This window comes from Ochotona princeps, chromosome 9 (assembly GCF_030435755.1).
Source record: "Ochotona princeps isolate mOchPri1 chromosome 9, mOchPri1.hap1, whole genome shotgun sequence".
Lineage (NCBI taxonomy): Eukaryota > Metazoa > Chordata > Mammalia > Lagomorpha > Ochotonidae > Ochotona > Ochotona princeps.
Genome location: NC_080840.1, coordinates 65,101,058 through 65,128,802, shown reverse-complemented (window position 1 = coordinate 65,128,802; position 27,745 = coordinate 65,101,058). Strand labels below are relative to the sequence as shown.

The following is a 27,745-nucleotide window of genomic DNA, read 5'->3' as shown; positions in this document are numbered from 1 at the left end:
ATTTGTTGAGATAGTCCTTCACGTCATACTTCAAGGATGACTCAGCATTCATTATTCTAAAGGCTAATCTCCTACTGGAAATTGTCTTCATTCCACCTAATATTCATTAGGTGACTCATGGGTATAAATCTCTTTGCTAGAAGCTGTAATTGCTGACCCGAATTCAACTTCAAATAATAATTTTCAATCTCTTAATTGGGGGATAAAAAAAAGTGTGCAATGTGGCTGATACCTAGACACTTCACTCCTGCTGCTGCCTCATTGGTCATTTCAGAGAGGTCATGTGACAAGGGTGCTCTTTAAATTAAGGTCCTGCTGGCACTGCACTGTCCACATTTCTTTGGCTTTCAGTCAGGAGTGTCTCTTCTCAGCAAGGTTTCCAGGATGGTTGAGCCTTTTTTGGGAACCTGGAAGCTGGTCTCCAGTGAAAATTTTGAGGATTACATGAAAGAACTGGGTAAGCAATACCATTATAAGATTTGAGAAAGCATTTGGTGACATGATTGGGCTTGCATTTTATAATTGCTTTTCTTATAATTTTTTCTTTTATAAAACTGGAAATATTCTTGTGAGATAAACAGATTTTTATTATCTACTTTCCGTTTTCATTATTAGTAGTAATGATTATCTCTTAACATACTAGGCCCACAAATGCTTCTTTCTAGACATAACTGGAGTCCATTTATTCATTTTGAAATCTCTTTAACTTAACCTCTAGGTAGAGTTTCTGATCGGTTTTATCATTTAACTAAAAACTGGATGTGAGGGCGATCTGGCTGCGACATCTGTCACCCCATTGATCACCAGGGTTGATTCAGCTGATCTGGCTGGCTAGGCGGGTGTCCCCTTCCTCCCTCACCGCTCCATGTGCGTCCCTCCCGAAGCTGCGCGCTCGGTCGAAGAGGACGACCATACCCGCTAGAGGAGGACCGGTCTTCGGTCAAGGGTATACGAGTAGCTGCGCTCCCCTGCTAGAACCTCCAAACAAGCTCTCAAGGTCCATTTAACTAAACAGCTATTTCCCATTTCAAATACAGTAATCACTGTGCATCGTTAAATTTACCAACTAACTCACTAAATTTGTTTCAAGCTTTTTCTTTTTACTTTAGAAGAGTAATAACAAAAACTCAAATTTCCTATCGGTTAACTTTTAGAGTTTATATACATGCAGAAGATATTTAAAAATACTAATTGAGGAATCTTGAATTTTCATGGGGAGTAAACATTTTTGTTCATCAAATAGCTCACTATTGTATAAAGAAGTAAAAATCCTTCCCATCCTTTAATCCCAGTTGCATGGTAAATATTAAATACAAAGATGGGGCCTATAATAGCTGAGCTTTTAAAAGCAATACTAGAAAATAATAATTATCTTATATTTCTCATATTTAATTATGAGAAACCTCCCTTGAGATAATAAAGCATACCAGTATATAAGATAAAAAAATGTTTATTTTCTTTAAACTTGATTGAAATGGCCAATGCATGTTTGCAACTGTTCATATGTGTGCTCATTCCAGTAATGAAGCAATGATGCTTTATTCCTCATAACAAGATGTCAAAGTACATCCAAATGTAACATTTGTCCCTTTTCTCAGTCGAAAAATTTTTTCGCAGGTAGTAATAAAGCAGGTTTCCCTCTCATTTCAGAGGTTCATGAACTTCGCTTTTTTTTTTTTTTTTAAATTTGTTGGTACTTAAGAAACTTAAGGTTTAGACTGTTGTGTTTATTGGCAGCTAGATTTGAGCAGGACACAAGAAGCAACTGCTAAGCACTTACAATGCGTCAGTGCCATGCTGAGCTGTTTTAGTTTTCTCACATACCTGTCAGGTAAGTACCAATGATCCACATATTAAAGGCTGGAGAAAGGTGCCAGCATTGTTGTGCAGCAGTTTAAGCCACTGTGTACAACCTGATATCCCAAACTGGAAGGCCAGTTCAAGTCCCTGATGCTGATGTGCCTAAGAGAGCAGGGGAAGGTGGCCCAAGGACTGGAGCTTCTGCCACCATGTGGGAGATCCAGATAGGGCCCCTGGATCGCAGACCTAGCTGCTGCAGCCAACTGGGGAGTGAACCAACATGTGGAAAGGCACACACTCTCTCTATTTCTCCTTTTGTCTCTTGCTCTGCCTTTCAAATGAACAAGTGAGTAAATCTTTAGAAAGGTAAATAATGTGCCCAAGCTAGGAGGAGGCAAATCTAGAGTGCAGTTTTTACCCACTCCATTTTTCTTAGTGCTTCATGGGTCGGTCTCCTGTGCTTCTCTGCATCAGGACACATGACATCATTCCCGTGATCTAAATGTGAAATAGAGTTCAACATCATGAGAGAGAGAGAGGAAAAGAGCCAGCTATTATGGCTATTGCAGTAATCAAGTTTGACACTGGAAAACTCCCAACCTGAACAGTAGGGCCAGGCTCTACAACAAACCACCCTGTACTGTTAAAACATCCTATGAGGCAAAATGACTGCTTCCAAGTGCATGAAATACACCACACAAATGGATGTCTTAGAGAAACCCAGTAGTCTCAGAAAGTGAATTTAACTATTCAAAATGTTAAGTGGAACTATGACATACATGTGAAGATTCAGAGGACCTGGTTCAATCAAGCATGAAAGAAGTTACCATGTAATACCCAATACTTCAATGGGAAAGCTGGGCATCCTTTGAAAATGCTTTCCAAAATGATTGACACTGCTCCTTATCTTTTTAAAAGAAAGATTTATTTATTTTTATTGCAAAGTCAGATATACAGAGAGGAGGAGAGACAGAGAGGAAGATCTTCCGTCCAATGATTCACTCCCCAAGTGACCACAACGGCCAGTGCTGCACCGATCCGAAGCTGGGAACCTGGAACCTCTTCCAGGTCTCCACGCAGGTGCAAGGTACCAAACCTTAGGGCCGTCCTCGACTGCTTTCCCAGGCCACAAGCAGGGAGCTGGATGGGAAGTGGAGCTGCCGGGATTAGAACCGGCACCCATATGGGATCTCGGCGTGTTCAAGGCGAGCACTTTAGCCATTAGGCCATGCCGCTGGGCCCAACACTGCTCCTTATCTTAACAAGATGTGTTGCTTTCTCCCTCTTACAGGAATGAGCATTGAAGCCCGAAATGCAGCTGGGTTAGTGAAGCCGAGTGTCAGCATTAGTGTCAGTGGGGAAACGGTGAGCATCAGAACTGAGAGTCCCTTCAAGAACACGGACATCTCCTTCAAGCTGGGGGTAGAATTTGATGAAACGACAGCAGACAATCGCAAAGTAAAGGTCAGAACCAAACCTTGCTGTTCAATGGTCCACACGGAGAAGAGAGAGAGTGTGTGTAGGAAAGGAGGGAAGGAAACAAAGCAGGAGGGGGCAAACAAGGAGGGAGTAAGGAAGGGAAGGGAAGAAAGAGAAGGCAAGGGGAGGGGAAGGGGAAAGGAGGCGAAGGACGGAAGAGGGAGAGGAAGGGAAGAAGAGGGAAGGAGAGGAAGGGGAGGGGAAAGGAAGAAGGGATGGAGGGAGGAAGAAGGAAGGAAAGGAGGAAAGAAAGAAAAGAGAAAGACATGAAAGAAAGAAAGAGGAAAACAAAAAGTGCTTAGACATGATTTTGGAGTATAATTTGGTTCACGTGTGAGTTTGGGCTTGCTTTGTTAGTATTTGCATGTCTGTAAAGTCAGTTATTTAGTTAATTACTCTGTTGGTTAGCACAGGGCTGTCAAAATTCAAATTATTTTCATTCTTCTTCTAATCTCTGTTTGTAATGGTCAGCTTTGCATCACCACAGCAAAATACTCGAAACAAGCATTCATTAACTCACAGTTGTGGTGGATGTTCAAGAACAAAATGGGTGGATGCCAGTGGTTTGATCTCTGATGAGGGCCGCAGCTGTGGCATCTCTGATGAGGACACAGATGGGAGCAGAAGGTCACACCTCCAACATACAAAAAGAGCAGATGGGGCCTAAGTCAGGCTTTTGTAGCAATACTCTCATGAAAACTCAAGAGGTCATCAATTACTTTCCAAAGGCATTCCACATTTCCCTAAGAACCTCCTTTAGGACCCTCCTCTTAAAGGTTCCACTGACTCCCAAGAGCCCCAAGCCTTTAACACTGGGTCTTAGGGCATGCTCAACATTCAATCCACAGTACTGAGTCATTATATGAAACATCATATGGAAGGGAACAATTAAGCACAGATAGCCCAGGTATTATAGGCCTGGGAGATAGCATTAACCAAATAGTCTCTTATGAAATTCTCAAGTTAATCAAGAATGGTGGCGAAACATTTCAAAAAAATACATTTAAAAAATGTCTAGTCTTGCAGTGACCATAACATTGTGACCATAACAGGTTAAACCACTGCTTGCAACAGCAGCATCCCATAGGGGTCCCCGTTTGTGTCCCAGTCGCTCTATTTTTGAGCCAGTTCCTTTCTAATGGCCTGGGGAAGGCAGCAGAAGATGGCATAAGTTTTGGGCTCTTGACATCCACATGGGAGAAGTGGATAAAGCTCCTGAGTCCAGGCTTCAGCCTGGCTCATTTCTTATTTTTGTGGCTCTCTGGGGAGTGAACCAGTGGATGGAAGATCTCTTTCTCATTCTTGGTCTCTCCCTTGTCTCTCTTTAACTCTGATTTTCTTTCTTTTTCTCTCCTTTTCTTTTTTTTTAAAGATTTATTTATTTTTATTGGAAAGGCTGATCTACAGAGAGAATGAGAGACAGAAAGATCTTCATTCTGTTGGCTCACTCTGCAAGTGGCCACAATGGCTGGAACTCAAAAACCAGGAGCCAGGAGCTTCTTTGGGGTCTCCCGTGAAGGCACAGGGTCCCAAGGCCTTGGGACATTCTGTACTGCTTTCCCAGGCCACAAACATGGAGCTGAATGGGAAGTGGAGCAGTCGGGACATGAGTTGGCATCTCTGTGGGATCCGGTGCTTTGAATGCTAGTATTTAGCCACTGAGCTATCGTGACAATCCCTGTAACTCTGACTTTCAGATAAATAAGTCAATTTAAAAAGTAAAATCTTAATAAAGTGGTGAACTATTACTTCTAACTAATTTCTTTTTTTGCATTTTAGAGCATAGTAACATTAGATGGTGGCTCCATGATTCATGTCCAAAAATGGCTTGGCAAAGAAACAACAATCAAACGAAAAATTGTAGATGGAAAGATGGTAGTGGTGAGTTTTCTCTAAATGGAAATTTTTATGTGCTTCTATTTGTTTGCATGCCTTTTAATCTTCCAGATTGATCTGTACTGTAAATTTAGGGTTTGGTTTGGGGATAAATAGACAGGGACTGAAAAACTATGTAACTGATGAGCTCTGATCATCTCTGCTTTTAGGATTGTACCATGAATAATATTGTCAGCACTAGAATCTATGAAAAGGTGTGAAGAAGAGACCCACATCAACAAGAACTTGTTTGTTAACAGGAAACTGGTGCTTGAAGAATCAAGGCTGGTGATTTCCAAAAATTCCAATCTTGATTTATTCATTAAAAGCATCAAACTAAGTGTGCTTTTGGAGTTCTTTTATAAAGAAGTTAGGAATAGTCCGAACCACTGGAGAAGTAAGAAGCTACTTTCTAAGCTGTGATTGTAACAACACCCTCCCTCCGCTGTTCACATGGCTTGCACAGTCCTTGAGTTCCTGCCAATGAATCCGTTCTACTCAGACTTAAGCATTCTATCAAAGCAATGTGGAAATTCATGTGATCTCCAAAGATATGTTGGTATCATTGAAGTTTATTTTAGGCAGTACAGATGCCCCAAAATCAACCTTGCTGATTTTCCTCTTTACAAAATCTGGCTCTGCTTAAAGTGGTTATATTGAATATTGATATATGACAGAGTACAAAATCAAGTCAAAATACCATACATTGTGATTAAGTTGCTATAGAAAAAACATTCAGAACAGTTGTTACTTCACTTCTTCATAAATCCATTTGACATACCAGGCTACAGCATCTGTCAGTACAGTTTACAACATAGGCATTGCAGAATGATGTTTTATTAAGTGCAGCCCTGAATTTAAAAATTTCCAGTAAGAATATAATTGCTTAAGGTGTACAAGGCCTCTGATGGTTTTGCCAAATGGTGTTGTTAGAAATAGGTGCTCTCAGTGCTTAAAACAAAGCAGACCTGTGGAAATAAAATTAAAGGATAGAGTTTACAAATCTGAAGGCATTTGTATTCCAGGGGAAGAGGAAAAAGAGAAAGAGGGGGGACTGTGTTACGCCTTAAATGGAAAAATTGACAGTAGTCAGTCACAAGTCCTAGGAGTCATGTTTAAAGTGCACTAGAGTAAAACAAGCATGCAATGAGTCATCTAAAGTGAGTGAGAAATTAAAAATGAGAAGAAGCACTATTAAGGATTTTATCTGGACAGTAGGTCTAAACTGGCACTGTTGTAGAGAATCTATGGTCCTTAGGATCAGCTTAGCAAGGGTGAAACTGAAGGATAATGGAAGCATGGGGTTGGGGTATGGCCTGACTCCCAGGCCAAGAAAAGGAACGAGGCTGTCAGATGAAGCCCTGAAAAGCTCTGAGCATTCAGCGGTGTACCAAAAGTGAGGACCTGGTGCTGACCTCCAGCTGCCACATGGCCACAGGACTTGTCCTTCTCCTTCCCAAAGAACTCAAGTACATACACCTTGTAGCCCCACCACATTTACCTCCAGAGCCCTTGGGGAGGCACCTAGGCAAAGGGAAGAGGAACTAGCCCCTTTATAACCACTTTCTGCAAGCAAGCTGGAACCGACAGTTGTGTCGCACACACCTTGTAGCAAAGATTCACAACTGCTAGGAAGGAGAGATTATTCTAAAGAACTTTAGGTACTGTCTTGTTTAAATCTTTGTCTTTTCAGATGCACAGGTAAGAAAAGAACAACACAATTCTCATGTATCAAGATCTTTCTCTTCTTGAGAATTTTATAGCTCAACGTTCAATAACCTGGCTGAGAAAAAAAAAAAAAAACCTTGCATGTTGAGGTAGTATCAAATACACTGGTCCTGAAGAAAACAAAAAGTAGCTCACTCATTTAACAAGTTCTTCCTTGGTGACTTCCGGTTAACCCATGCTGTATTAGATTTTTGAAAATAGCCGTGAATTTGGCATGGAGTTCACAGTTCTTCGTAAAAGAAAAAGGTAATAAAATTTTTCATTACATGGAGTTTGTCCACAAAAGTTGTTATTTATTTACATTCCAACAAGATTTGAAATAAAGAAGTGGGTGAGTGCTGTGGCAAAGTAGGCAAAGCCTCTATCTGCAATGCTAGCACCCCATATGCTCCACATCCAATCCAGCTCTCTGATTATGGCCTGGAAAAGCAGTGGAGCACGGTCCAAGTCCTCAGGATCCTGCACCCATGTGGGAAACCTGAAAGAGGCCTCGGGATCCTGGCATCAGATCAGCTGTAGCTACTGTGGCCATTTGAGGAGGGAACCAACAGATGGAAGACATCTATCTTTCTTTCATTCTCTGTAAATCCCTTGGGTCATTTCATTTTTCCTGGATGCCCCTCACAGATTATAAAGCAAGTGGATGTGGAATAGGAACAACATACATGATAGGCTTTTCCGGGTGTGTGCACTAAATGTGAGCAAAGCCAGGGAAGAGCAGTTGAGCAGCGGTAAGTTCGGAGCAAGGGAGTGAAGCAGCTGTTCAGAGATGCGCTTTGGGGTACATGAGCAGGCAAAAAGGGTTCGGGTTTATTTTGTAAAGAACAAAGACATGCCCACTTACTCCAAATTCACACACTCACATTCCACCCTTTTGCATGAAGGCCTAAGGCTAGGATTCTGTGTACCATCATTGAAATGCCATTATGACAGAGATGGTTAATTACCAGCTGGAAGCTGAAGTCGCCCATCCATACAGTATGGGGCGTGGGAGGAGTCTGCCAGCTGGGCATGGCACTCCACTGTCTTCTATTTCCAAGGACCTGTGACAGCATATTACATCAGACTCCGAATGGAAGAGCAATGTGCCCCTTTTGAGTCAGGCTAGTTAAGTTGCAGCTTTTACCTGCCTGCTTGGAGGTCATACTCTGAGCAGGCACAAGAAATATGTTCCAAAGCCCATGGGTCACCTCATGAAAGACAACTGCCCGAAGACCAAGAGAGTTCACACTGAACTGGACCTCAAACAAAAACTGAACTTCTGGTTTGAGTTACCGACTCGATGGTTTCCTGCAGTAACTGTTGTTACTCTGCTTCAGGGTGAAACTTCAGAGATTTCCTTTTTACGGTACATGCGTAGCCGTGAACACGTGACAAGCTGGAATTTAACTATAAACCCGGGTTTTAAGGATATAAAATTTTGGACTGACATGCATAAAAGACAGTTTAAGATGAGTCTAGTTGATTGTCTGAAGTAGTTTGCTCAGTAGGATCTCTAAATAAAATTCAACTGTAAGCTACATTTTCTCTCATTTGTTGGGAAAAATTAGAAGACATAATCAAAGAGACAAAGTGGACTGGCAGCAAAGCAGGCTAGTGGAATAGCACATGGTTAGAAAAATCATTTGAACTTTTATAAGCTCATATTTAATTCATATGAAATATACTAGATACACACTTGTTCCACTGTGTTTTGCGAGAGGTTTGTTTGAAAAGGATTCTTTTCTCTCATCAGAAATCCAGGGGTAGATGACTGAATCCTAAATGGCTCTCTCTGTGCCTGTCTAAAAGCACAACCTACCTGAAAGCCATTTGCAAGTGTTAATAATACTTGGGAGGTATAAAAATCAGCTTTTTTGTAAGTGGATATACAAATGGGGTAGGAGCATTGTTGAAAGTTCAGTATGTGCCTTAATGGAAAGAAAGGAAAGTAGAAACGAGAAATCCTGTCCTTTATTCCCTCCCCAAAGGATAACTCCAATTCTCAGGTGTTTAATTAGAAATAATGATGTGGAATCTGAAACTAACCTTTGAAAAAGAGGCCCTGCATGTTAGCTTCTAGCAGAAAACAGAGCTAATTGTTTTGCTTTGAGGAATCGCAAACTGCTGCTTCTTGCTCTTTATTGCCATTCAACAAAAGGGAAGCTATTAACTGCCTCTGGGACAGCACAGTGCAACTGTCACCATAGTAACCAAAATATTAACATCCACTGGTAGGGAGAAAGTTACAAGGAATGATTAGCATTAAGAAAGCAACGTTAATCCAAGCACTATTAAACTTACAGGGAGATGCTTATCTGAAATAGGAAAGGGGGCTAGATATGGAAAGTAGGCCAAAAATGCCCTCTGAAAGATACCCCAGAAGCACGCGTGCAAGGCAGAGAGTGTACCATGAATCTTGAAATCATCTCATTTGCACATTCCTAGTGTGAAAAGGATCATCTGCTTTTACTGCTGAGGAAGTGAAGGAACAGGTGTTCCAACCCATTTTCACACTTTCAGATGATGCCACTACCTTTGTGCTGGCCTCCAGCATGTATGAAAATGAGAAGAAAGAGAAGGCCGAGATGGGAGATGAAAGAGGAAATTTTAATAAGACAATATTATTGATCATTAACACAACTTTGGATGCTTTTATAAGTTTTTGGTCATTGTGAACCAAATCCGTGATGAAAGTAGGAAATCTTGCATTTTGTTCATTCAGTGAACAAATGTTTCACCATTACCTGCCATGTGCACGCATGATGTTCTACCTCAGGATGCTCCGTGAATAATCACACATTGTTCTTCTCACACGGAGTCAAGGCTTCAGTGGATATACCGAATGTGTTAAACTTGGTAGTATTAGTTGCGTCACCATCAGAATTAATGGGAACATGAAAAACTTGCCAGGAAAAGGTATGGCAACAATTAGACTTTTCCAAGAGCAGCACTTTTCACTAAAAAATGGCCTTGCACTTGCCCCTACTCCTCCCTCCCCTGCCTGCTCATACACTGGGGCTTTGGAATGAAACTTTATCATGAATCTCTTGATTTTTCACCTCTGAAGACTTTGGAGAAAATAATGAAAACTGTTGTTATTTACAATGTTACCAATGTTGCCTCCTCATTGTCCATGGCTGCTGTGCAATGTACAGCCTAGGAAGAGCTGGGTGAGGTGGCGGTCCAGGGCCTAGGCACTGGGGGAGGGGGACAACGCTACTTAACCTCCTGGGCTCATTCCCCTCTCTGGTAAGACTGCTATAGTAGAAGTATCTAACTCGTGGAGCCACTGAGAGGATTAAATGAGATCAGCTGTATCCAGCACTTAACCCGAAGACTGACCTGTAGGGAGCTCCCCATATCCATTAATACTATGTTTTATTTTTAAAAATCCTCTGTTTAGAGAACTGTGCGTTTAGTTTTAAATGACTTAAACACAGAGTTGTTATAGTAACTAAGAACCTGCTTAGTTAAGACACAAGTTGTTTGTTTTTTAATCTTTACTGTTGTCAAAGAGCCTTCTATGGCGCAGCTTCTAGTCCTACCACATGAATACCATTTCTGTGCTCCACTGTAACAGACGGATCCCATTGTGTGCCTACTCCCCCTGCCTGGGATATGTGAACTATGTCAAACCTCCTTTACCTATCAATACTTCCTCACACTGCTCCCCTGCATTTCTCTCCCACAGCATAGTTGAGACTGTTATTACAATGCTCATGGACATTTCTTTCTTCCCCTTCAGTAAGAATCCTTCATTGTGCAGACTCAGGATTGAGAATGACAGAGATGCCTCGGCGCGCACACACACGTGCGCACATTCACTCCAATCTCAAAGCCACAGAATCTTTTCCAAGGCGTTAAAGACCTAAGCACGCTCCTAAATCTAAGATGGGTTAAATGTTTTGGTGAAGTTTCAAATAATCCTCTCATTCTTTTTTTTTCTTTTTTCTTTCTTTTTTTTTTACGTTTTGGGGACAAAAGGAAACAATATGTGGAGTTTTCTTTTCTTCTGATAGATGGACAGCTAGTGATTGAAGAGCCATTCACTGCCCAGACCTGACACTGCCTTTCCCCATTGGGTCTTTGTGAGAGTCACATGCTCTGGACTTCTTTAAAAAGACGCTTCTGAGGCCTGCACATCACATCAGAGCCTCCTGGGCCACAGCTGGAACTGAGTGGAGCTCGCTCTCATCCATTACTATGAGCAACAAATTTCTAGGCACCTGGAAGCTTGTCTCCAGTGAGCATTTTGATGATTACATGAAAGCTCTGGGTAAGAAGTGGTCTTTCTTGTTCCGGTTGGGAAAATCCTGTTTTAAGACATCTACGTGACATTTCCTTCTGACACCTTGTCTGGTCTCTGGGATAGTTTATTCAGCTTGCAGTGTAATCTTTTTCAGGGTTAACTGTGTTTGATTATTCAGATACTATATTTGCATTTTGTTTGTGACAATTTTAATAGGATTTAGAATAACTTAGATGTCTCATTTCCAAGGTGATCTTGTACCAACAGGTCTTTGGTTGCAGATTCAAAAGAAATCATCAAAGCTTAGTTAACCCATCCTCTGGCTTTCCTGAAAGTTAGTTTTATAGAAATTAAAATGCTTTTCAAATAAGTAGTTAAATATATTAAAGACATCAAAAATTATCATTTAACATTTTAATGTTTACCTATATTGAGGTTATCTATTATTATATAATCATGTACATACATGGAATTTTAGAAACAAAAATTTTTCCTAAGCTGGCAAGTTCAAAGAATAAGACTGTGACTAAAAGAAAAGCAGTTAAGATTGTGGCAGTAGATTGAAATTCAGTTATCCAAACACCAGGAACTTCCCAGGAGTTATAGCAATGAATGGAGATGGGAAACCTGGGCATTAGTTGAAACTTTCTTCTATGGTCTATCCAAATATTATATATATAAGATATTAAAGTATATATATATATATATATATAAAAATACACATATACACAGTAGATGGTAATAGTCTGGAAATTTCCAGAGTAACGTAAGTATAGTGGAGTGGGATGTCAGGTGCCACAGGCTGCCTGCACATCTGCCTATCTGTTGAGAAAGCTTTAATAAAACATCATAGTGTTAGACTTAACAAGCAAAATCATGCTATTGTTGCCTGGAAAACTATGGGAATAATAAGATAAATCACTCTGTAAGTTGGCTACACTTGTTAACTTCATTTTGTATCAAAGAAGAATCAAAATTCCAAAAGTATCAAAAAGGGATTCTCATTCCACTGCTTTCAAATTTGAAGAATAAGTGAAGCACATGGGGCAGTGGTGAATGCGGACTTGTGAAAAACTATCATAAATCATATAATAGAAAAGCAATCAGAATTGGGAGAAAGAGTGCAGTTCATAGTCTATTAGATGTAACTCTTCACCTCTTATTTAATATAGACAGAGACTTGGATATCAAAGGATTTTTTAAGTAGAGAAAAATAAATCAAAGTCTTAGCACTTTCTATAGGAGCCTTAAGAGACAACTTTTTCTTTAATGCGATTCTTATTTGACATTTCTTTTTTTCATCTATTTTATATATGGCTATAGTTTCAGTAGTAAGAATGAAACTAAGGGAGTAATTTAAATTTGTACTTTAAGCAAAGAAGAGTTTTTAAAAAATTGCTATATTTGCCTGCAATCATTTGTAGTGGTACGGATATTGAAGATACATTGATATATTTTTCCTAATGGATTAATTTAGAGCCTCAAACTTTCGGAGTTGAGATTCTATTAAGGATATGAAGGGAATTATTCTCTATTATTGTAATATGTTACTAACAGAAAAATAAAATGAAACAGCATATATATATATATTCCAGTTTTGTTTTAAAATAAATTAATATTTGTAGTACAAATTATAGTATCTATGTTAATTCATATAAATCTGTAATTAATGATTTTCAGTGGGGAATAAGATTGGGCATGGCATAAGTGGACAGTTTTCTTTATTTAAGCTGCATATTTGCACATGTTAAAATTGGAAGACATCACTTTTGCAATAATAAAATCTGAAGTATTTGAGTTCCAGCCGTGGGGGAAATGTGAGAGGGGGCTTTAGTTGTAAAGGAACTCCTTACTCTCTATGCACCTGGTGGCCTGAGTCTCCTCAGGGGCTTTCTCTTGATCAACATAATCTAACACTATCTGGATTTTCAGGTGTGGGGTTAGCCACCAGAAAACTGGGAAATTTGGCCAAACCCAATGTGATCATCAGCAAGAAAGGGGATATCATGACTATACGAACTGAGAGTGCCTTTAAAAATACAGAGATCTCCTTCAAGCTAGGCCAGGAATTTGAAGAAACCACAGCTGACAACAGGAGAACCAAGGTAATCCTTAATGTTTAGCTTCTAACTTGTTCTCATTAATTGCTTCAGATAGGATGACTCCTGCAAGTGTTTAAAAGGGTAGACTCCATGTGTTGAAAAGGAATGCTCCTCGTGAGACCTCTATGATAAAAAGACTGCATGAACTGCTTCTTTAATTAACCTAGGTCAGGAAAATCAGGAACATGAACTTGTCTTTGTAGAGTGTCATAACCCTGGAGAGAGGCTCCTTGAACCATGTGCAGAAATGGGACGGCAAAGAGACAACCATAAAGAGGAAGCTTGTGGATGGGAAAATGGTTGTGGTAAGAATCACTCTTTCTCAAGACAGAAATAATACTGCATAAGCAAATTAATTACTTTTTTCAAAATATACTTAAAATACAAGTGGATAAAAATTACAAATGGATAATAATGGTTAAAAATGAAGCCATCGTTTCAAATCCATTTAAAAATGCATGAAGAACACTTAAACCATAAAATATCCATCTTAAAGTACTGGGCCAAGGTTTTAGCAATAACAATACTGAAAAAAATGGTAGTAAAGTTACAGAGTGAATGCATAATTGCCATCAGTTTGGACTCATGAAGGAGAATGTAGGTCTCACGTTTAAAAGTAATATACACCTTGTAAGACTCAGCTGTGGAAAGTTGTAGAAATACAGGGTTGGTTTGTTTGTTTGAAGAATTCACAGTAACTTAAACTAAACCATGCCAGTAACACACTATAAGCTGTTGGAAAAGTACTTTTTCTGGCCAATTGATAAGAATTATCACCAAAGATCTATGAGATGGCTTCTAATGGAAAATTAAGGCTCTATGTTTGCTAGCATTGACCATAAACAGAGGTGTGTAAGGATCTGAATGTTTCTGTTTAGTGAGTCTAGCCTGTGTTGCACAATAAATCTACATGAAGAACAGACTCCAATTAGAGGGCTCAGATTCAAATCTCTTGAGGCACAAGAAAAAAAGGAATTTGTATACTGAAACATTACGTGTAGTTTTGAAAAGCATTCTTTGAGTAAATCTCAAAGCATGCAACTTCCTACTTTATAAAAAACTCTTGTTTTTTTAAAAAAATCATGGATTAATTTTAAAACTGCTTTTATTTCAACACTCCTGACTCTGAATTACCTGCTGATACTTTATTCCTTATATATTTAATGTTATAAGTTTATTCAATTTTTGTTACAAAGTAATTGTTGTCTGATTTGAATTTCATGTCTCTCTCCCTCTTTTTAAGGAATGTAAGATAAAGGGCGTTGTCTGCACCAGAATCTATGAGAAAGTCTGAGTGAACTGCTTCCTCATTGAAGTGATATTTGATCCTTTAATGTTGGGAGTCATTGACAAGCCTTGACCATATTGCAGTTTGCTTATTTGTTTTTGCTTTGTTTTAAAGTGTCAAATAGGCAAAGGCCTAAACTGAGAATTAACTCATAGTTCAGTATTAATAAGCATTTTCAATTTGTATGTATGTCTTTACTATATCAAAGTATATATAATAGCCAAAGTTAAATAATTGATGATGTTATTTAATTAGCTACCAAGTTATAACCTATGGTGTCTACTTGAAATAACAAAAAGGAAATAGGCTAATAAAAGGAAATAAAAATGTTGATCAGTATAACAAATAGAATCAGGGGCTACGAAAGTTCAGAGGGAGGAGGATCAGAAATGAAGCAACTGCTGTTTGACATTGAGGAGTTCTGGTACAGAGCCCTCTTGGGATGTTAATATTTCACATGCAGCAACTGAGCTGGAGTCCCCACTCATGTTTTCTGCTAATGTATAGCCTCAGAGGCAGAAGCTGATGGCCCAAGCATTTAGGTTCCCGCCACTAACACGGGAGTCCCAGGTCAAATCCTAGATTCCTGGCTTTAGCCTCGCTCAACCTCAGCTGTGGTAGGCATTTGAAGAGTGAATCAGTGGGTGCAGGACATTTCTCTCTCTCTCTCTTTCTCTCTTTTCTTCCTTCCTTCCTTCTTTCCTTCCTTCCTTCCTTCCTTCCTTCCTTCCTTCCTTCCTTCTTTCTTTTTTCCTTCTCTTTATTTTTTCTCCTCCTTTGTTCCTATTCCCCTCTTTTCTTTCTCTCTCTTTCTCCCTCTTTTTCTCTCTATTGCTTTGGCTTTAAAATGAATAAAAATAAATAAATAAAAGAGTTCTAGTCGTGGCTAAACATGGTAGACTCTGCTCCAGCAAAGCCTTTTAAACTGAAGGGAAATTTATAGATGTTGAAATGTACAGGCATTAAGGGTAAGACTGAATTTGTTGTGAATGTATGCACCTTGTAACTGACATTCAGTCAACATATGAAACATGTCCTCAAATCCTGGAAAGTTCTCTCATGTCCCTTCCCAGTCAATGTCTTGCTCAGTACCACTTTCACCAAATACAGTAGTGATTTAGTTTCTGTCACTTCAGATGAATTCTACCTGGTCATATATATGGAACCACGTAGCATGTTTTTATGTTTGCCTTTTTAAATTTAACAAAATGTGTTTGAAATTCATCCACATTGTTACACATAACGGTAGTAGTATGTTCTTTTGTTATTGTCAAGTAGTATTATATCTCATGGATAAATCATAATTTATGTATACTTTCTTCTGTTAAAAACAGTTGTTTTTAATTTTGTCTACTATGAATAAAGCTATTATCAATATTCTTGCTTAAGATCTTTGGTGGACATACGAATTCCTTTATTTTTGATAACCATTCAGTTCTATAGGGTCCAATAATTTTTCATAGGCTAGCAATAGTGAAACTATTTAAGATGTACTATGTAACTGAGAAAATATGCTGATGTTGGTGGGAACTAGGATGCTTACCAAGAAAGGAGGAACTGAAAAACATAGATTCAGAAAAATAAGAAAGAACTATGTGGGTTTAGAATGGAATTGATACAAATTCACATTTTGTAAATCATGCATATTTGTTCACATGCATGCATATGTGTAAGATAAACTTGCATTTATGTGTACTTAAATTTGTATACTTGAATATTCTGTGTCCAAGACATAGTTCCAAAAGTAACATGCAAACTATCGGGCCAAGTATGCAGGACAAGAAAGATCTGCACACACAGTGTGAACCCATGATCTCCAGTACTTGGCTGCTGCTGCTGTCTAATGTCATTTCCCATTAAAAAGAGTAATAGGCTCTTGGAGAAAATACTGAATTCAAAGTGAAAGCAGTGTAGCTTTTAGGAAAGCCTGAACTATATTAATATATTTGAAAATAAAGAAATGTTTAAAAATACAGGTATATCAACAAAATAAGAAGTGATTCCCATTTGCAAATCTAGGGCAATATGAGTTCAATTATTGGGAAAAATAATAGCATATAAATGACAAGAAAAAAAGTAGAAATCCATGAATTCATCCTAAACAACAGATAGATGCAGAAGTGTTGTCTTTGTCACAGGTAAATGCAGAAGGAGTTCTGGAATCCTAAAAATACAACATTCCAAACATCACAGCAAATATTTCTCAGGCAAGCAATATCAATGGGTGATAAAATGGGAGGAGAGGGGACATTTGGATAACATTAATTTTGCCTGAACACATCTCCTCACAAATTGTTCATTAATTGCAAGGAGAAAAGAACAACTATACAGTGGAAAAATTGGATAACCTTTGCCCTGGATTATCAAAATTAACCTCACCAACAAAGGGCGGATGAGCAATATGTGATTTCGAATGTGATGGCCTGAGAAGGAAGCAATAGCACTTATGTAGGATTTTGGCCTGGAAATCATACCTGAATTTAATCATCAGGAAACATCAGACAAATTCCACGTGAGGAATGTTCTGTTTTTCTTTTTAAAGGAGGAGGAATTGACTGAATTCTTTAAAAATGTCATAGAAGACAAAGAAATACTGTGGTAATGTTCTAGATTAAATGATACTAAAAATAAATGATAAAAAATCCAGTAAATGACAATACAGAATGCCAAGGTGAGGTTGCCTGTACCGGACGTGACCACAGCGCCCAACCAGCATGCATGAGAACCAGAAAGGGAGGGGCGGAGCCGGCAGGGGAATAAGGAGTGGGTCCCCTTGCTGGACAGCTTCTCCCACTGGAGAGCATGAGCTGGGATCGGAGCAGACCAGACTGGGCAGGGCTACAACACCCGTGCGCCTCATGCGGACCAGATCAGGGAAAAGCCAGGCTGGGCTGATTATTCCTACTGGTGCAAACAAAATTAGAGTGGGTGAGGGTTGTTTGGGCTTAGCCACAGCATCAGCTGGCAGAAGCTGGCACTGGGGTCTAATTCTGTCAAGTCAAACCACAAGCTACCTGGAGAGTGTATAATCCAGGAGTGGGAGAGGCCTGGGAGAGAAACAGTGGGCTCCTTCCTCTTGGGTTACCACTTCCACAGCAGGGCCAGAAAACTAGGACAGGGGCTGGGTGGCTAGACAGATACCCAACAGCATCTGTGTGGGCTGCATAGTGGAGCTGGTTAGATGGAACTAGGCTTTAATACCCATTGACATGTACGAGAGCCTAATGGGGTGTGGGACAGACTGGACTACTGCTATACATACTGGCAAACCAGGGTAGGGGGCAGGCCTAGTGGGGGTTATTGTGGGTCGCTCCAACTAGGCTGCAGCTCCCACTGGCTTATGTGAGGACCGACTATGTGCTGGGCAGAACCAGGCTGGTCTGCAACACCCATTGGTCCCAGTGCAACTCGGGACTGAAAACAGAACCAACCCAGTGATCGCAACCACCAGCTGATCAGCTGATCGGGGTGATGGACTGTGCTGGGCCCTGTACTTGCTAATACATACAAGAATCTGGTCTGAGAACACCTCAGACAAAATTTCTTTGGAGATCTCCCCAATTAAAATGCTGGACTCAGAACCCTAACCAAGAAAAGCCAGAAGACAGAACAGGTCGATCAACCAACTCAGCTCTATGTTGGCAGCGAAATAATGGGCAAACGGAGACTCTATGATGGACTATGTCAATCAGTGGATTCTTCAAAAACCTCATTGTGCTTGGAGTGGCGAGACTGGCAGCGATTCATAACTGGTGAACTATCAAAACCACTTGAACAAGAACCTCGGAGCATGCCCCACATCCGGGACCTGGGAAGGGTGGGAAATTGGGTGGGCCTTCTTCTCCTTTAATACCCGCCTTTAAACAGGAAGGAAACAATACGGGGAATAATAGTCTTACCCACTTCCCTATAGCCCTTGAACATTTTTACCCTAATTAACTATGTAAAAATTGTCAAAAAAATCCAGCAAATGATTCTTTTTAAAATCTTTTTAAAATTAATTGTTTTTGGATACAGTTTTGTTGGCACTGGGTTCTCCCTTTCCCCTCTCCCAAGTTCCCTCCCCTCCCCTTTGTTCTCCCCTCTGAGTTCACAATGTGTGTCTTTCATGAATTTTCCCAAGTCCATCACGCTGCCCCTGGAGTGTCTCCCAACCATGTAAGAGACTGTCATTTCGTTGTGGGTTCATTCTTGTATCCTGGGGCCCTAATGTAGGTACAATGAGGATTAGATCTTCATTATTTATGAGCAATACCAAAAACAGTGATAAAGGAAACATTGACCATCTCAAGTGATTATAAACAATCAGTCTTTTATGGATGGTTGATTAATGAATTACATCACAATATTTTATTACAGAAGGTACAAGTAAGTATGAAGTGACACAGAGTAAGGTTCACATATTATATCCCTAGATTTGACATCATATTATTTTGTATTAGAGCAAATATATGGTATCTGACCTTTTGGGATTGGCTCATTTCCCTTAGCATAATGGTCTCTAGTTTGGCCCATTTTGTGACAAAGTAATGCATTTCATTTTTTTTAAATAGCTGAGTAGTATTCCATAGTGTAGATGAACCACCGTTTCTTTATCCAATCCTCTGTTGATGGGCATTTAGATTGCTTCCATGTTCTTGCGATTGTTGATTGTGCTGCAGTAAACATTGCGGTGCATGTTGCTTTGTTGTATGACAACTCTTTTGGATACATTCCTAGAAGTGGTATTGCTGGGTCATATGGTAGGTGAATTTTTAACTACCTAAGTGTTCTCCATACTGACTTTCATAGTGGCTGCACCAGCCTGCATTCCCACCAGCAGTGGAATAGGGTTCTTTTTTCTCTGCAACCTCGACAGCAGGTGTTGTTGGTAGTTTTCTGTATATGGACGATTCTTTCTGGTGTTAAGTGGAACCTCAGTGTTGTTTTTATTTGAATTTTCCTTATTGCCAGAGAGCTTGAGCATTGTTTCATGTGTCTGTTCGCCATTTGAATTTGTTCCTTTGTAAAGTATCTGCCCATTTCCCATGCCCATTTCTTGACTGGCTTGTTTGTTTTGATGTTATTGTTATTCTGGAGTTCTTTGTATATTCTGGAAATTAGCCCTTTGTCTCCTGTGTAGTGTGCAAAGATCTTCTTCCACTCTGTTGGTTGCTTTTTTACTTTGTTGATTATTTCCTTTGCTGTGCAGAAACTTCTTAGCTTAATATAGCCCCATTTGTTTATTTTGGTCTTGACTTCCTTTGCTTTTGATGTTTTTCTAGAAAGTTTATGCCCATGCCTATTGCTTGCAGAGTATTTCCAACATTTTCTTCCAAAAGTTTGATGTTTTCTGGGTGTAGGTTTAGATCTTTTATCCATTCAGATTTGATTTTTGTGTATGGTGAAAGGTGTGGCTCTTGCTTCTTATGTCTACATGCTATTAGCCAGTTGTTCAAATAGCATCTATTAAAGAGAACTTCCTTTTTCCCATATTGTTTTTTGTTTTTTTATTGAAGATTAGATAGTTGTGCATGTGTGGGTTCCCTTCTGGATTTTCTATTTTACTCTATCTGAGAGATGATAATTCTGGATTTTGGAGCACACCACTTGAGTGAGGTTTTTCCCAACCTATCACCGACTCATGCCCTTCCCTCTCTGGAGCCCACATGTGGGTTTGCCTTTCGTTTCAGTCCAATCAGTCATAGAGTATCAAACCTTCTTCAGTTGTTGAGATTCTTCCCCATATCCCAAATATACTGGTGAAAGGAACTGAATCAATAATCACGAACAGTCTAGCTCAGATAGGCAAGTGACAGCACACCAGGAGAGCTCTTGAGTACTGTATGTCCAGAGTGTGGGCCCAGTGTTAATGTGTCAACTACTTGGGCAGGTATGTAGGGTATCTAACGCAGCTCACCCCTCTCAGTGTGAATTTATGATTTGGAGTAAATTGGGACAATGGCCTCCTCAAAGAGTTGACTTGAGATGTGACACCCCAACCTGGTATTGTGTAAGCTCTCAGGATTTTGATTCAAGTTTTAAGAGCAAGGGGGAGAATCTTTTTATTATTATTATTATTGTTTTAGTATTTAATTTTCTAGTTTTGTTAATGTAAAAAAAACAACTGTTTTATGTGTCCCATAGGTACAGTTCCAAGAAGTTAATCACATTTCCCTCAGTCCTCCTCCCCCCATACTCTTTCCTCCCAGTTCTTTAACAGTATTTTCACACAGTTTAACTATACTCTGTAATTGAGGCGTAAGTTGCCAGTCATCATAGTAGTCGACAGACAAAATGATGCAAGATCACATTTCCTCTGGTGTATAAACACACGCTAGAAGTGACAATCATACCCCAATCCTAAACTTTTTTGTGTGTTCCATATTAGCTGCTATATACCAGTAAAAATACACAATATTTGTCTTTTTTGAGACTGGTATATTTCACTAAGCATAATGGTTTTCAGCTGCATCCTGGAAGCAGAGTTTACAAGAGCGATGGAATTGAATTTTACAAAATAAAGTCATATTTCACTGGGGAAAAAAAGCTGCAATATGACATATCTCAAGGAATTATGAAGAATAAGTTAATATGCAAACTGCTTAGAACCTTTTCCAGCATAGGAGAATTGCTGTAGAAGCAGCTTCTGTCATTAACACTTCCTTGATAACGTGTATCAAGTTCAGAGGGCTCATCCTATTATACTTCAAAAGTATACTACTGTTCAAAAGTTCTACAGTTTGCACCGAGTTATATTTTAGTTTGTTTTAGAATGTTGAAGCTATCTTAGCCTCATGGCTTCCCATTACATTTTTTGAAGACTACCCACCCTCCCTCTTTCCAGGTGATTTCACTTGTGGCCACTTTAGCTACCATTCTGCCAAAATCTTTCAAAGTCAGAAATTTAGTCTAGCCAGCTATTGTGTTACTATCAACTCAAATGGAGTGAAAGGTCACATTAGTTGGGAGTATCAAGGGTTTCCAATGTAAAATTAATTAGGAGTAGGTAGTAATAAAAACACTGCTTTAAAAACAATTTAGTATTTATTATCAAGTGCATTGTTGGGGAAACAGCAACTTATCTCTTATCTTTGTTTCCACTGGAGGCAATATAATTGCTATTATTCATAAAAAAGCATCTGGGAAAGTGAAGGTTTTAAAATAGCAAAATGTTCAACAACAGGGAAAACAAAGCTATAAAATAATATTGAACCTTTGCAAAATATTAAGCATTCTTTGTCAGATTTTTTAAAAGTAAAGTTAAATTACTGAGAAGAGAAAACTGGAGTGTTTAACTAATTCTTGGAATAGCATTTCTCATGTATTGTTTTGATGAAAGAAAAACCTACACACAGGAAGACAGCACCAGGGATGCCTGCATCCTGTGTTGGAGTGCCGGGTTTAGGCCCCAGTTCCACTCCAATTCCAACTTCCTGCCAACGCTCGCCCTTGGAGGCAGTAGGTGATGACTCAAGTAGTTGGGACTATATTGTCTGCATCGGGGAACTGAGATTGAATTCCGGGTTCTTTGCTTTTACTTGCCTGACTCCAGCTTTTGTGTAGGCATTTGGGACGTGAATGAGAGGATGGGAGAATCTATCGCTTTCTCTGTATCAAAAAAAAAAAAAAATCAGTTTTAGAACACAAATTTTTCAGTTCCCAATTATCTGGGTTGAAATGTTGGCAGCATTTTTTGAAGCATGAGATTTTCCCCTTAGTTAACCACTCTGTGACAATTTTTATTGGTTTACAGAGTGGGAATGAATATCCCAGCAGTGCTGTTAAGTGTTGTACAGTTAAAGGATATCAAAAATTAGCTATGTGACAAGGCTGTGTCACATCCATCAAGAAAAACTGAATATGCCACCAGTGTGGTGGCATAATAGGCTAATCCTTCAACTGCGGGTACTGATATCCCGTATGGACACCTGTTCATGTTCCAGATGCTTCACTTCCCATCAGCTCCAAGCTTACGGCTGGGGAAGCTGGTGGAGAACGACTGAAGTCCCTGTACCTATGTCGGAGACTTGGAAAAATCTCCTGGCTCCTGGTTCAGCTCCGGCTTTTAAAGCCATCTAAAGAGTGAATCAACAAATGGATGATCTCTCTCTCTCTCTCTCTCTCTCTCTCTCTCTCTCTCTTTTTCTTGTAAGGCCTTTCTTTCAAAGAAAAAAATAAAAATAAATAAAATTTTTTAAAAGAAAGAGACAATAATCCCATTAACTTGTTGTAATTTAAGATGACTGAAAATTTCTACACAATGTGGCATTTGGCATTGTACAGCTATTTTTCTAGACTATCTGCACAGTTGCAAATATTTAATGTACCACTGATACATGGAAATTGCATTCGATACATACTGTAGTGTAAAGTGATGATAAATTTTAATTTTACAATTTCCAGAGTAAATAATCACTAGATTTTGATTTCCTAAAGTGATTTGGAGTCTGGATAATCCTTTACTGCTGTTGAAGCTGGGACAGTGTAGATTTTTATTAAAAGCTCTCTTAGGTATGTACCATTTAACTCATTTCATTCCCATTTCCATTAGCAAGATTATGTACTGTTGAAGGTAGGACCACAGCCAACAAAACTTGTGTCTTTGAAAGATTCCAGAGAAGTGCTAGGTCACCAGAGGAATTCATTAAACACTAGCTAGACACAGAGAAGTATGGAGCGCCTAATACATATCCATACCTTAGAGAGGCACTGTGAGTATCTCAGAAACAATCCCACAGGTGCAATGGGAAAGCATGGATTTGAGGCCTGGTTTCGCCATTTGGCATTAAGTCACAAATCCTAACTGGGTATTTCTAGTTTGCTTAACAGCTACCCTACATAGTGTGGTGCAGAAAGAGATACTAATATCATGCCCCTGATGGTACTTTGTATAGTGCAAAACGTTATTCACACATTGAATCTTGTTGCTATGTTTATGTTCCTAGGCGCACATAAGTATGAATCCTCATATTCAGCACCTAGATTTTGTTTTGTTTTGTTTGTTTGGGAGCCTGATGCTTGCTATGGTATAAGAGTACTCGAAACAATGACTGTACAAGCACATAGAGTCTTTTCTATTTATCAGGTACCTGAAGGCTCTGTTACAAAAATAGATTGAATGAAATCAAATGTATTTGCACTTTTGATTCATTTTACGACCAGCAAGGACAGAGTGACTACTGGTAAATAGAGTGTTTTTAAAATTTTTATTTTATTTTAAATATTTTTTACATATTTGGGAGGAATGCATGCCCATGTGGGCCTTTGGTTAAGGTGGGGAGAGTCAGATATGGAGGTGATCCTATGAAGATGCCCAAGAGACCTCAATGTGAGAAAAAGTCCTCCTAGGGTGTTACTTGAATGGTCTCAATAACTCTGAGATGAGTTAGTTTCATTGCTGCTACAGCGTTGAGAAATTCTCCCACAGTCTACTGGTTGATAAAGTTTACTTTAATGCATCCTCAGTCCCAGGAACATGCTGCAAAGCTTGTCCGGAAGAATTATCCAACCTGTTTTGCTTCCCATCTTATGATGAGGTGGTTGATGTCCACCGTTGGCCTAGATGAGCTCTCCATCATATTCCCCATGTGCACCTGGACATTCTGTCCACTGCAAAAGCATTGGCAACCGAGAAGGCCCAATCTTGATACATATACTCCAAGGTCAGACCACACATCCTGTGAATTTCCCTGTGGCCAGGGTGGTAATCCAGAGCCCCCCAAGAAACTTTGCTTGGGATGATCTCAAACTTGACTCTTACGTGCATCAGCCAATATAGGGCCAGGTGCAGTCTGTTGCCTGCATCAGCCAACACAGATACCAGTGGATGCAGCGTGGTCAGTTCTGCCTCAGCCCTATATGTCACAAAAATGGATTAATGCTGTGGTCGCATCCAGCCAACCCAACACATAACCGGTCCTCATGCATACCAGCAAGTGTGGTGACCTAACTTGGGCTATTCCCAATAACCCCTGCAAGGTCCACCCCCAGCCCCAGTTTTTGCATGTTTTAGCCTCTGCTGTGGTTTAGCCCAGACCAGTTCATATCCCAACTGGCTCTCCTGCACACCAGGCTTAGCTTAGTCCACCATGCCCCAACACCTGGCCCTCATATATACTGACAGGTGATGCCACCTTGTCCAGCCTAGCCAACCTCTGGCTCTGGTTCTTTTGCTCACCAGCAATAGGTACAATCTAACATGAACGTACCCACAGTTCCACTATAAGTCATGTTCCCAGCTTTGAATCTTGGACCTACTGGGGGTAGTGTGGTTCAATGTGGCATGACTCACATCCATTTCCAGCACTTGCCAGCTGGTACTGCGGCCCAGCTCAGCTGACCCTCACCCATTCTGGCTCTCATGCATGCCAATGGGTGCAGCAGCCAGCCTAACCCAACCCGCCCCAAGTCCCAGCTCTTCTCACCAGTGGAAGCAGCAGCCCAGCAAGGGACTCCCTGACGTTCCCCCTACAATCTTGCTCCCAGCTCTGTGTCTTGCATGCACCATCAGGGGCTCCAGCCCAGTCTGAAATGACCCGTCCTCCATCTCAGCATTCACCACCACATGCTACTGTCCCCTTTCACAGTTCTCACTGGCAGGTGTAGCAGCCTCACCCAGCCTGACCCACTCCTAGCCCTCATATGGACTGGTGGATTTGTAAAAAAGATTTATTTATTTTTATTGGAAAGTAAGATATACAGAGAGGAGGAGAGGCAGAGAGGAAGATTTTCCGTCCAATGGTTCACTCCCCAAGCGGCCACAAGGGCTGGAATTGAGCCAATCCAAAGCCAGGAGCCTGGAGCTTCCCCTGGGTCTCCCACGTGGGTACAGGGTCCCAAGGCCCTGGGCCATCCTCCACTGCCTTCCCATGCCACAAGCAGGGAGCTGGATGGGAAGTGGGGCTGCCAGGAATAGAACTGGCGCCCACTTGGGATTCCGGGCATGCAAGGCGAGAACCTTAACCACTATGCTATTGTGCCAGGCCCTGAACTGGTGGATGTTATGGTCCAACCTGACCTTCTCTGCACCTTGACCTGGCTCTCACTCATGCCAGTGTGTGCTGTGGACTGACCCTGCCAAGCCCACCTCCAGACTGAAGCTTATACATGTGTCAACAAATGCTACAGCCCAACCAGAACTAACCTGTTCCAGCCCCAGTTTTCATGTTCACTAGCAGGGGAATTCTTCAAGTTCCCCTACCAGGCCCGTTTCCAGCAATGGATCTTGTGTGTGCCTTCAGGTGCTACTGCCCAGACATGGTGATCCCAGTCCTGGCACTCACTGGTGGGTACTGTGGCACAGCCTGACTGGTCCATACCTACTCTGGCTCTCACTGATGGGTGCTACAGCCTAGCCTAGATTGTTCCATACTATTCTGTCTCTTGTGAGCACAGTGGGTGCTGCTGCCCAGGGCAGTTTGGTCTACCCCACTGACAGCCCATACACACACCTTTGGTGCTACAGCCTTACCCATCCTCGTTTTCCCACAGCCCCAGCTCTTGCACTCACCAGTGGGAGCTGCAGCCCAACCGGGGTGTCCCCAGAGTTCCCGTACTAGGCTGTTCCCTGCCCTGGATCTTGCACATGTTGGACAGTGCATCAATCAAGCCTGGCAAGGCCTACCCATAGTCTCAGTTCTCATTGGCAGGGTACAGGAACTCAGCTGAACAAGGCATGGCCCACCCCCTGTCCTAGCTTAGGCAGGTTATGCCAGAAGATGCCCAGGCCTGGCCTAGTATAATGTATAATGTCCCAGGTCTGGTCCACACAAAATCCTGAAGAGTGCTACAGCCTTGCTTGGCCTGGCCTGCCCCCAACCCTGGATCCCATGCTCTCCTCGGTGAGCTGTAGTCTAGCAGGGGAGTTCTCCAAATTTCTCTACAAGGCCTGCTCCCAGTCCTGGATCCCACAAGTGCCAGCTGTGGTAGTCACCCTGCTTGGCATAGTTTGCGCTCAGTCTCTTGCATGTGGCTGTCAGGTGTTACAGCCTGGCCCATCCTGGCCTCCTCTCAGCCTCAGCCCTTGTGAGTGTCAGGAGGGCTCCTGTCAGGTGAGTTTCATGGTCCAGCCTGGCTCAGCCCATCACCACCAGCTCTCTGTGTAAACCCACAGGTGCTACAGTCTCACAAAGGTGAGCCCACAAGTCTCCTACAAAATCTGTACCAAGATCTGGTCCTCTTATGTTCTGGTGGGTGCTGTAGCCCAGTCTGACATGGTCAACCCTTGCTTCTACACTCACAATCTGGTATTGTGGCCTAGTCCAGCCAGTCTGGTTCCCAAGCCCCCAATTTTTTTTTTAAAGATTTGTTTTATTTTCATTACAAAGTCAGATATACAGAGAGGAGGAGAGACAGAGAGGAAGATCTTCCATCTGATGATTCACTCCCTAAGTGAGCGCAGCGGCCGGTGCTTCGCTGATCCGAAGCCGGGAACCAGGAACCTCTTCCGGGTCTCCCACATGGGTGCAGGGTCCCAAGGATTTGGGCCGTCCTCAACTGCTTTCCCAGGCCACAAGCAGGGAACTGGATGGGAAGTGGAGCTGCCGGGATTAGAACCAGCACCCATAAGGGATCCCAGTGCGTTCAAGGTGAGGACTTTAGCCGCTAGGCCACGCCACTGTGCTCCAAATTTTTGAGTGCCAGCAGGTGGTGGGTGATACTACAGGTGGTGGGTGATACCATTTCACCAAGCCCAGGTGTCCCACATGGGCAGAGTCTTGGCCTGATTCAGACACGCTCCCTGGTTTCCCCTGCTCTAAACCACTCTCTCTCAGCTCCCTTGCTTACCTGTGAGTATAATGGCCTAGTCCGTGGAATCCCCCAGAAGTCCTTCCTCCTCAGTTGCTCCCACTCTAATACATTTCTAGACCCCTTCCCTGGGTGATCTGCAGGCAGCTGACCTGAAGGCTGGGGTGGCATGTCCTGTCCCAGAACTCCCTATCTTCCTCATTTATGAGAGAGAGAGAGAGAGAGAGAGAGAGAGAGAGAGAGAGAGAGAGAGAGAACGTGCACCAGAGAGAAACAAGCAACAATGTTGGTATAGTTAAGACAACTTTAGCATTAACCAGGCCAAAAATGCCTGCAGAGCTCTTGACTGCTTTTCTGCCTGCAATGCAATACTTGTCTAGGTTTAAGACAACCTAGGCAGTTGTATACAGCTGCAACAAATAAAGTATTAGTCAGCATCTAGAGTCAGGATTGAACCCTGGTCTTCTCCTCTCCAGTAGGTTGAGTTTGTGTAGTTCATTCACCACCACCAGC

At 41.2% G+C, this 27,745-nt stretch overlaps 2 protein-coding genes across 2 annotated transcripts; both read left to right on the top strand.

Moving 5' to 3' along the window:
- Window positions 1–384: 384 nt before the first annotated feature.
- On the top strand, window positions 385–5,420 carry FABP9 (fatty acid binding protein 9). The gene is made up of 4 exons (XM_004588077.2): window positions 385–457; window positions 3,092–3,264; window positions 5,059–5,160; window positions 5,325–5,420. Exons 1-4 carry the CDS (start codon window positions 385–387, stop codon window positions 5,373–5,375), a joined length of 399 nt encoding a protein of 132 aa, XP_004588134.2. The 3' UTR covers window positions 5,376–5,420.
- A 5,488-nt stretch (window positions 5,421–10,908) lies between these two features.
- LOC101523370 (myelin P2 protein) lies at window positions 10,909–14,983 on the top strand. The gene is made up of 4 exons (XM_004588076.2): window positions 10,909–11,140; window positions 13,046–13,218; window positions 13,419–13,520; window positions 14,459–14,983. Exons 1-4 carry the CDS (start codon window positions 11,068–11,070, stop codon window positions 14,507–14,509), a joined length of 399 nt encoding a protein of 132 aa, XP_004588133.1. The 5' UTR covers window positions 10,909–11,067; the 3' UTR covers window positions 14,510–14,983.
- The last annotated feature ends 12,762 nt before the right edge of the window (window positions 14,984–27,745 follow it).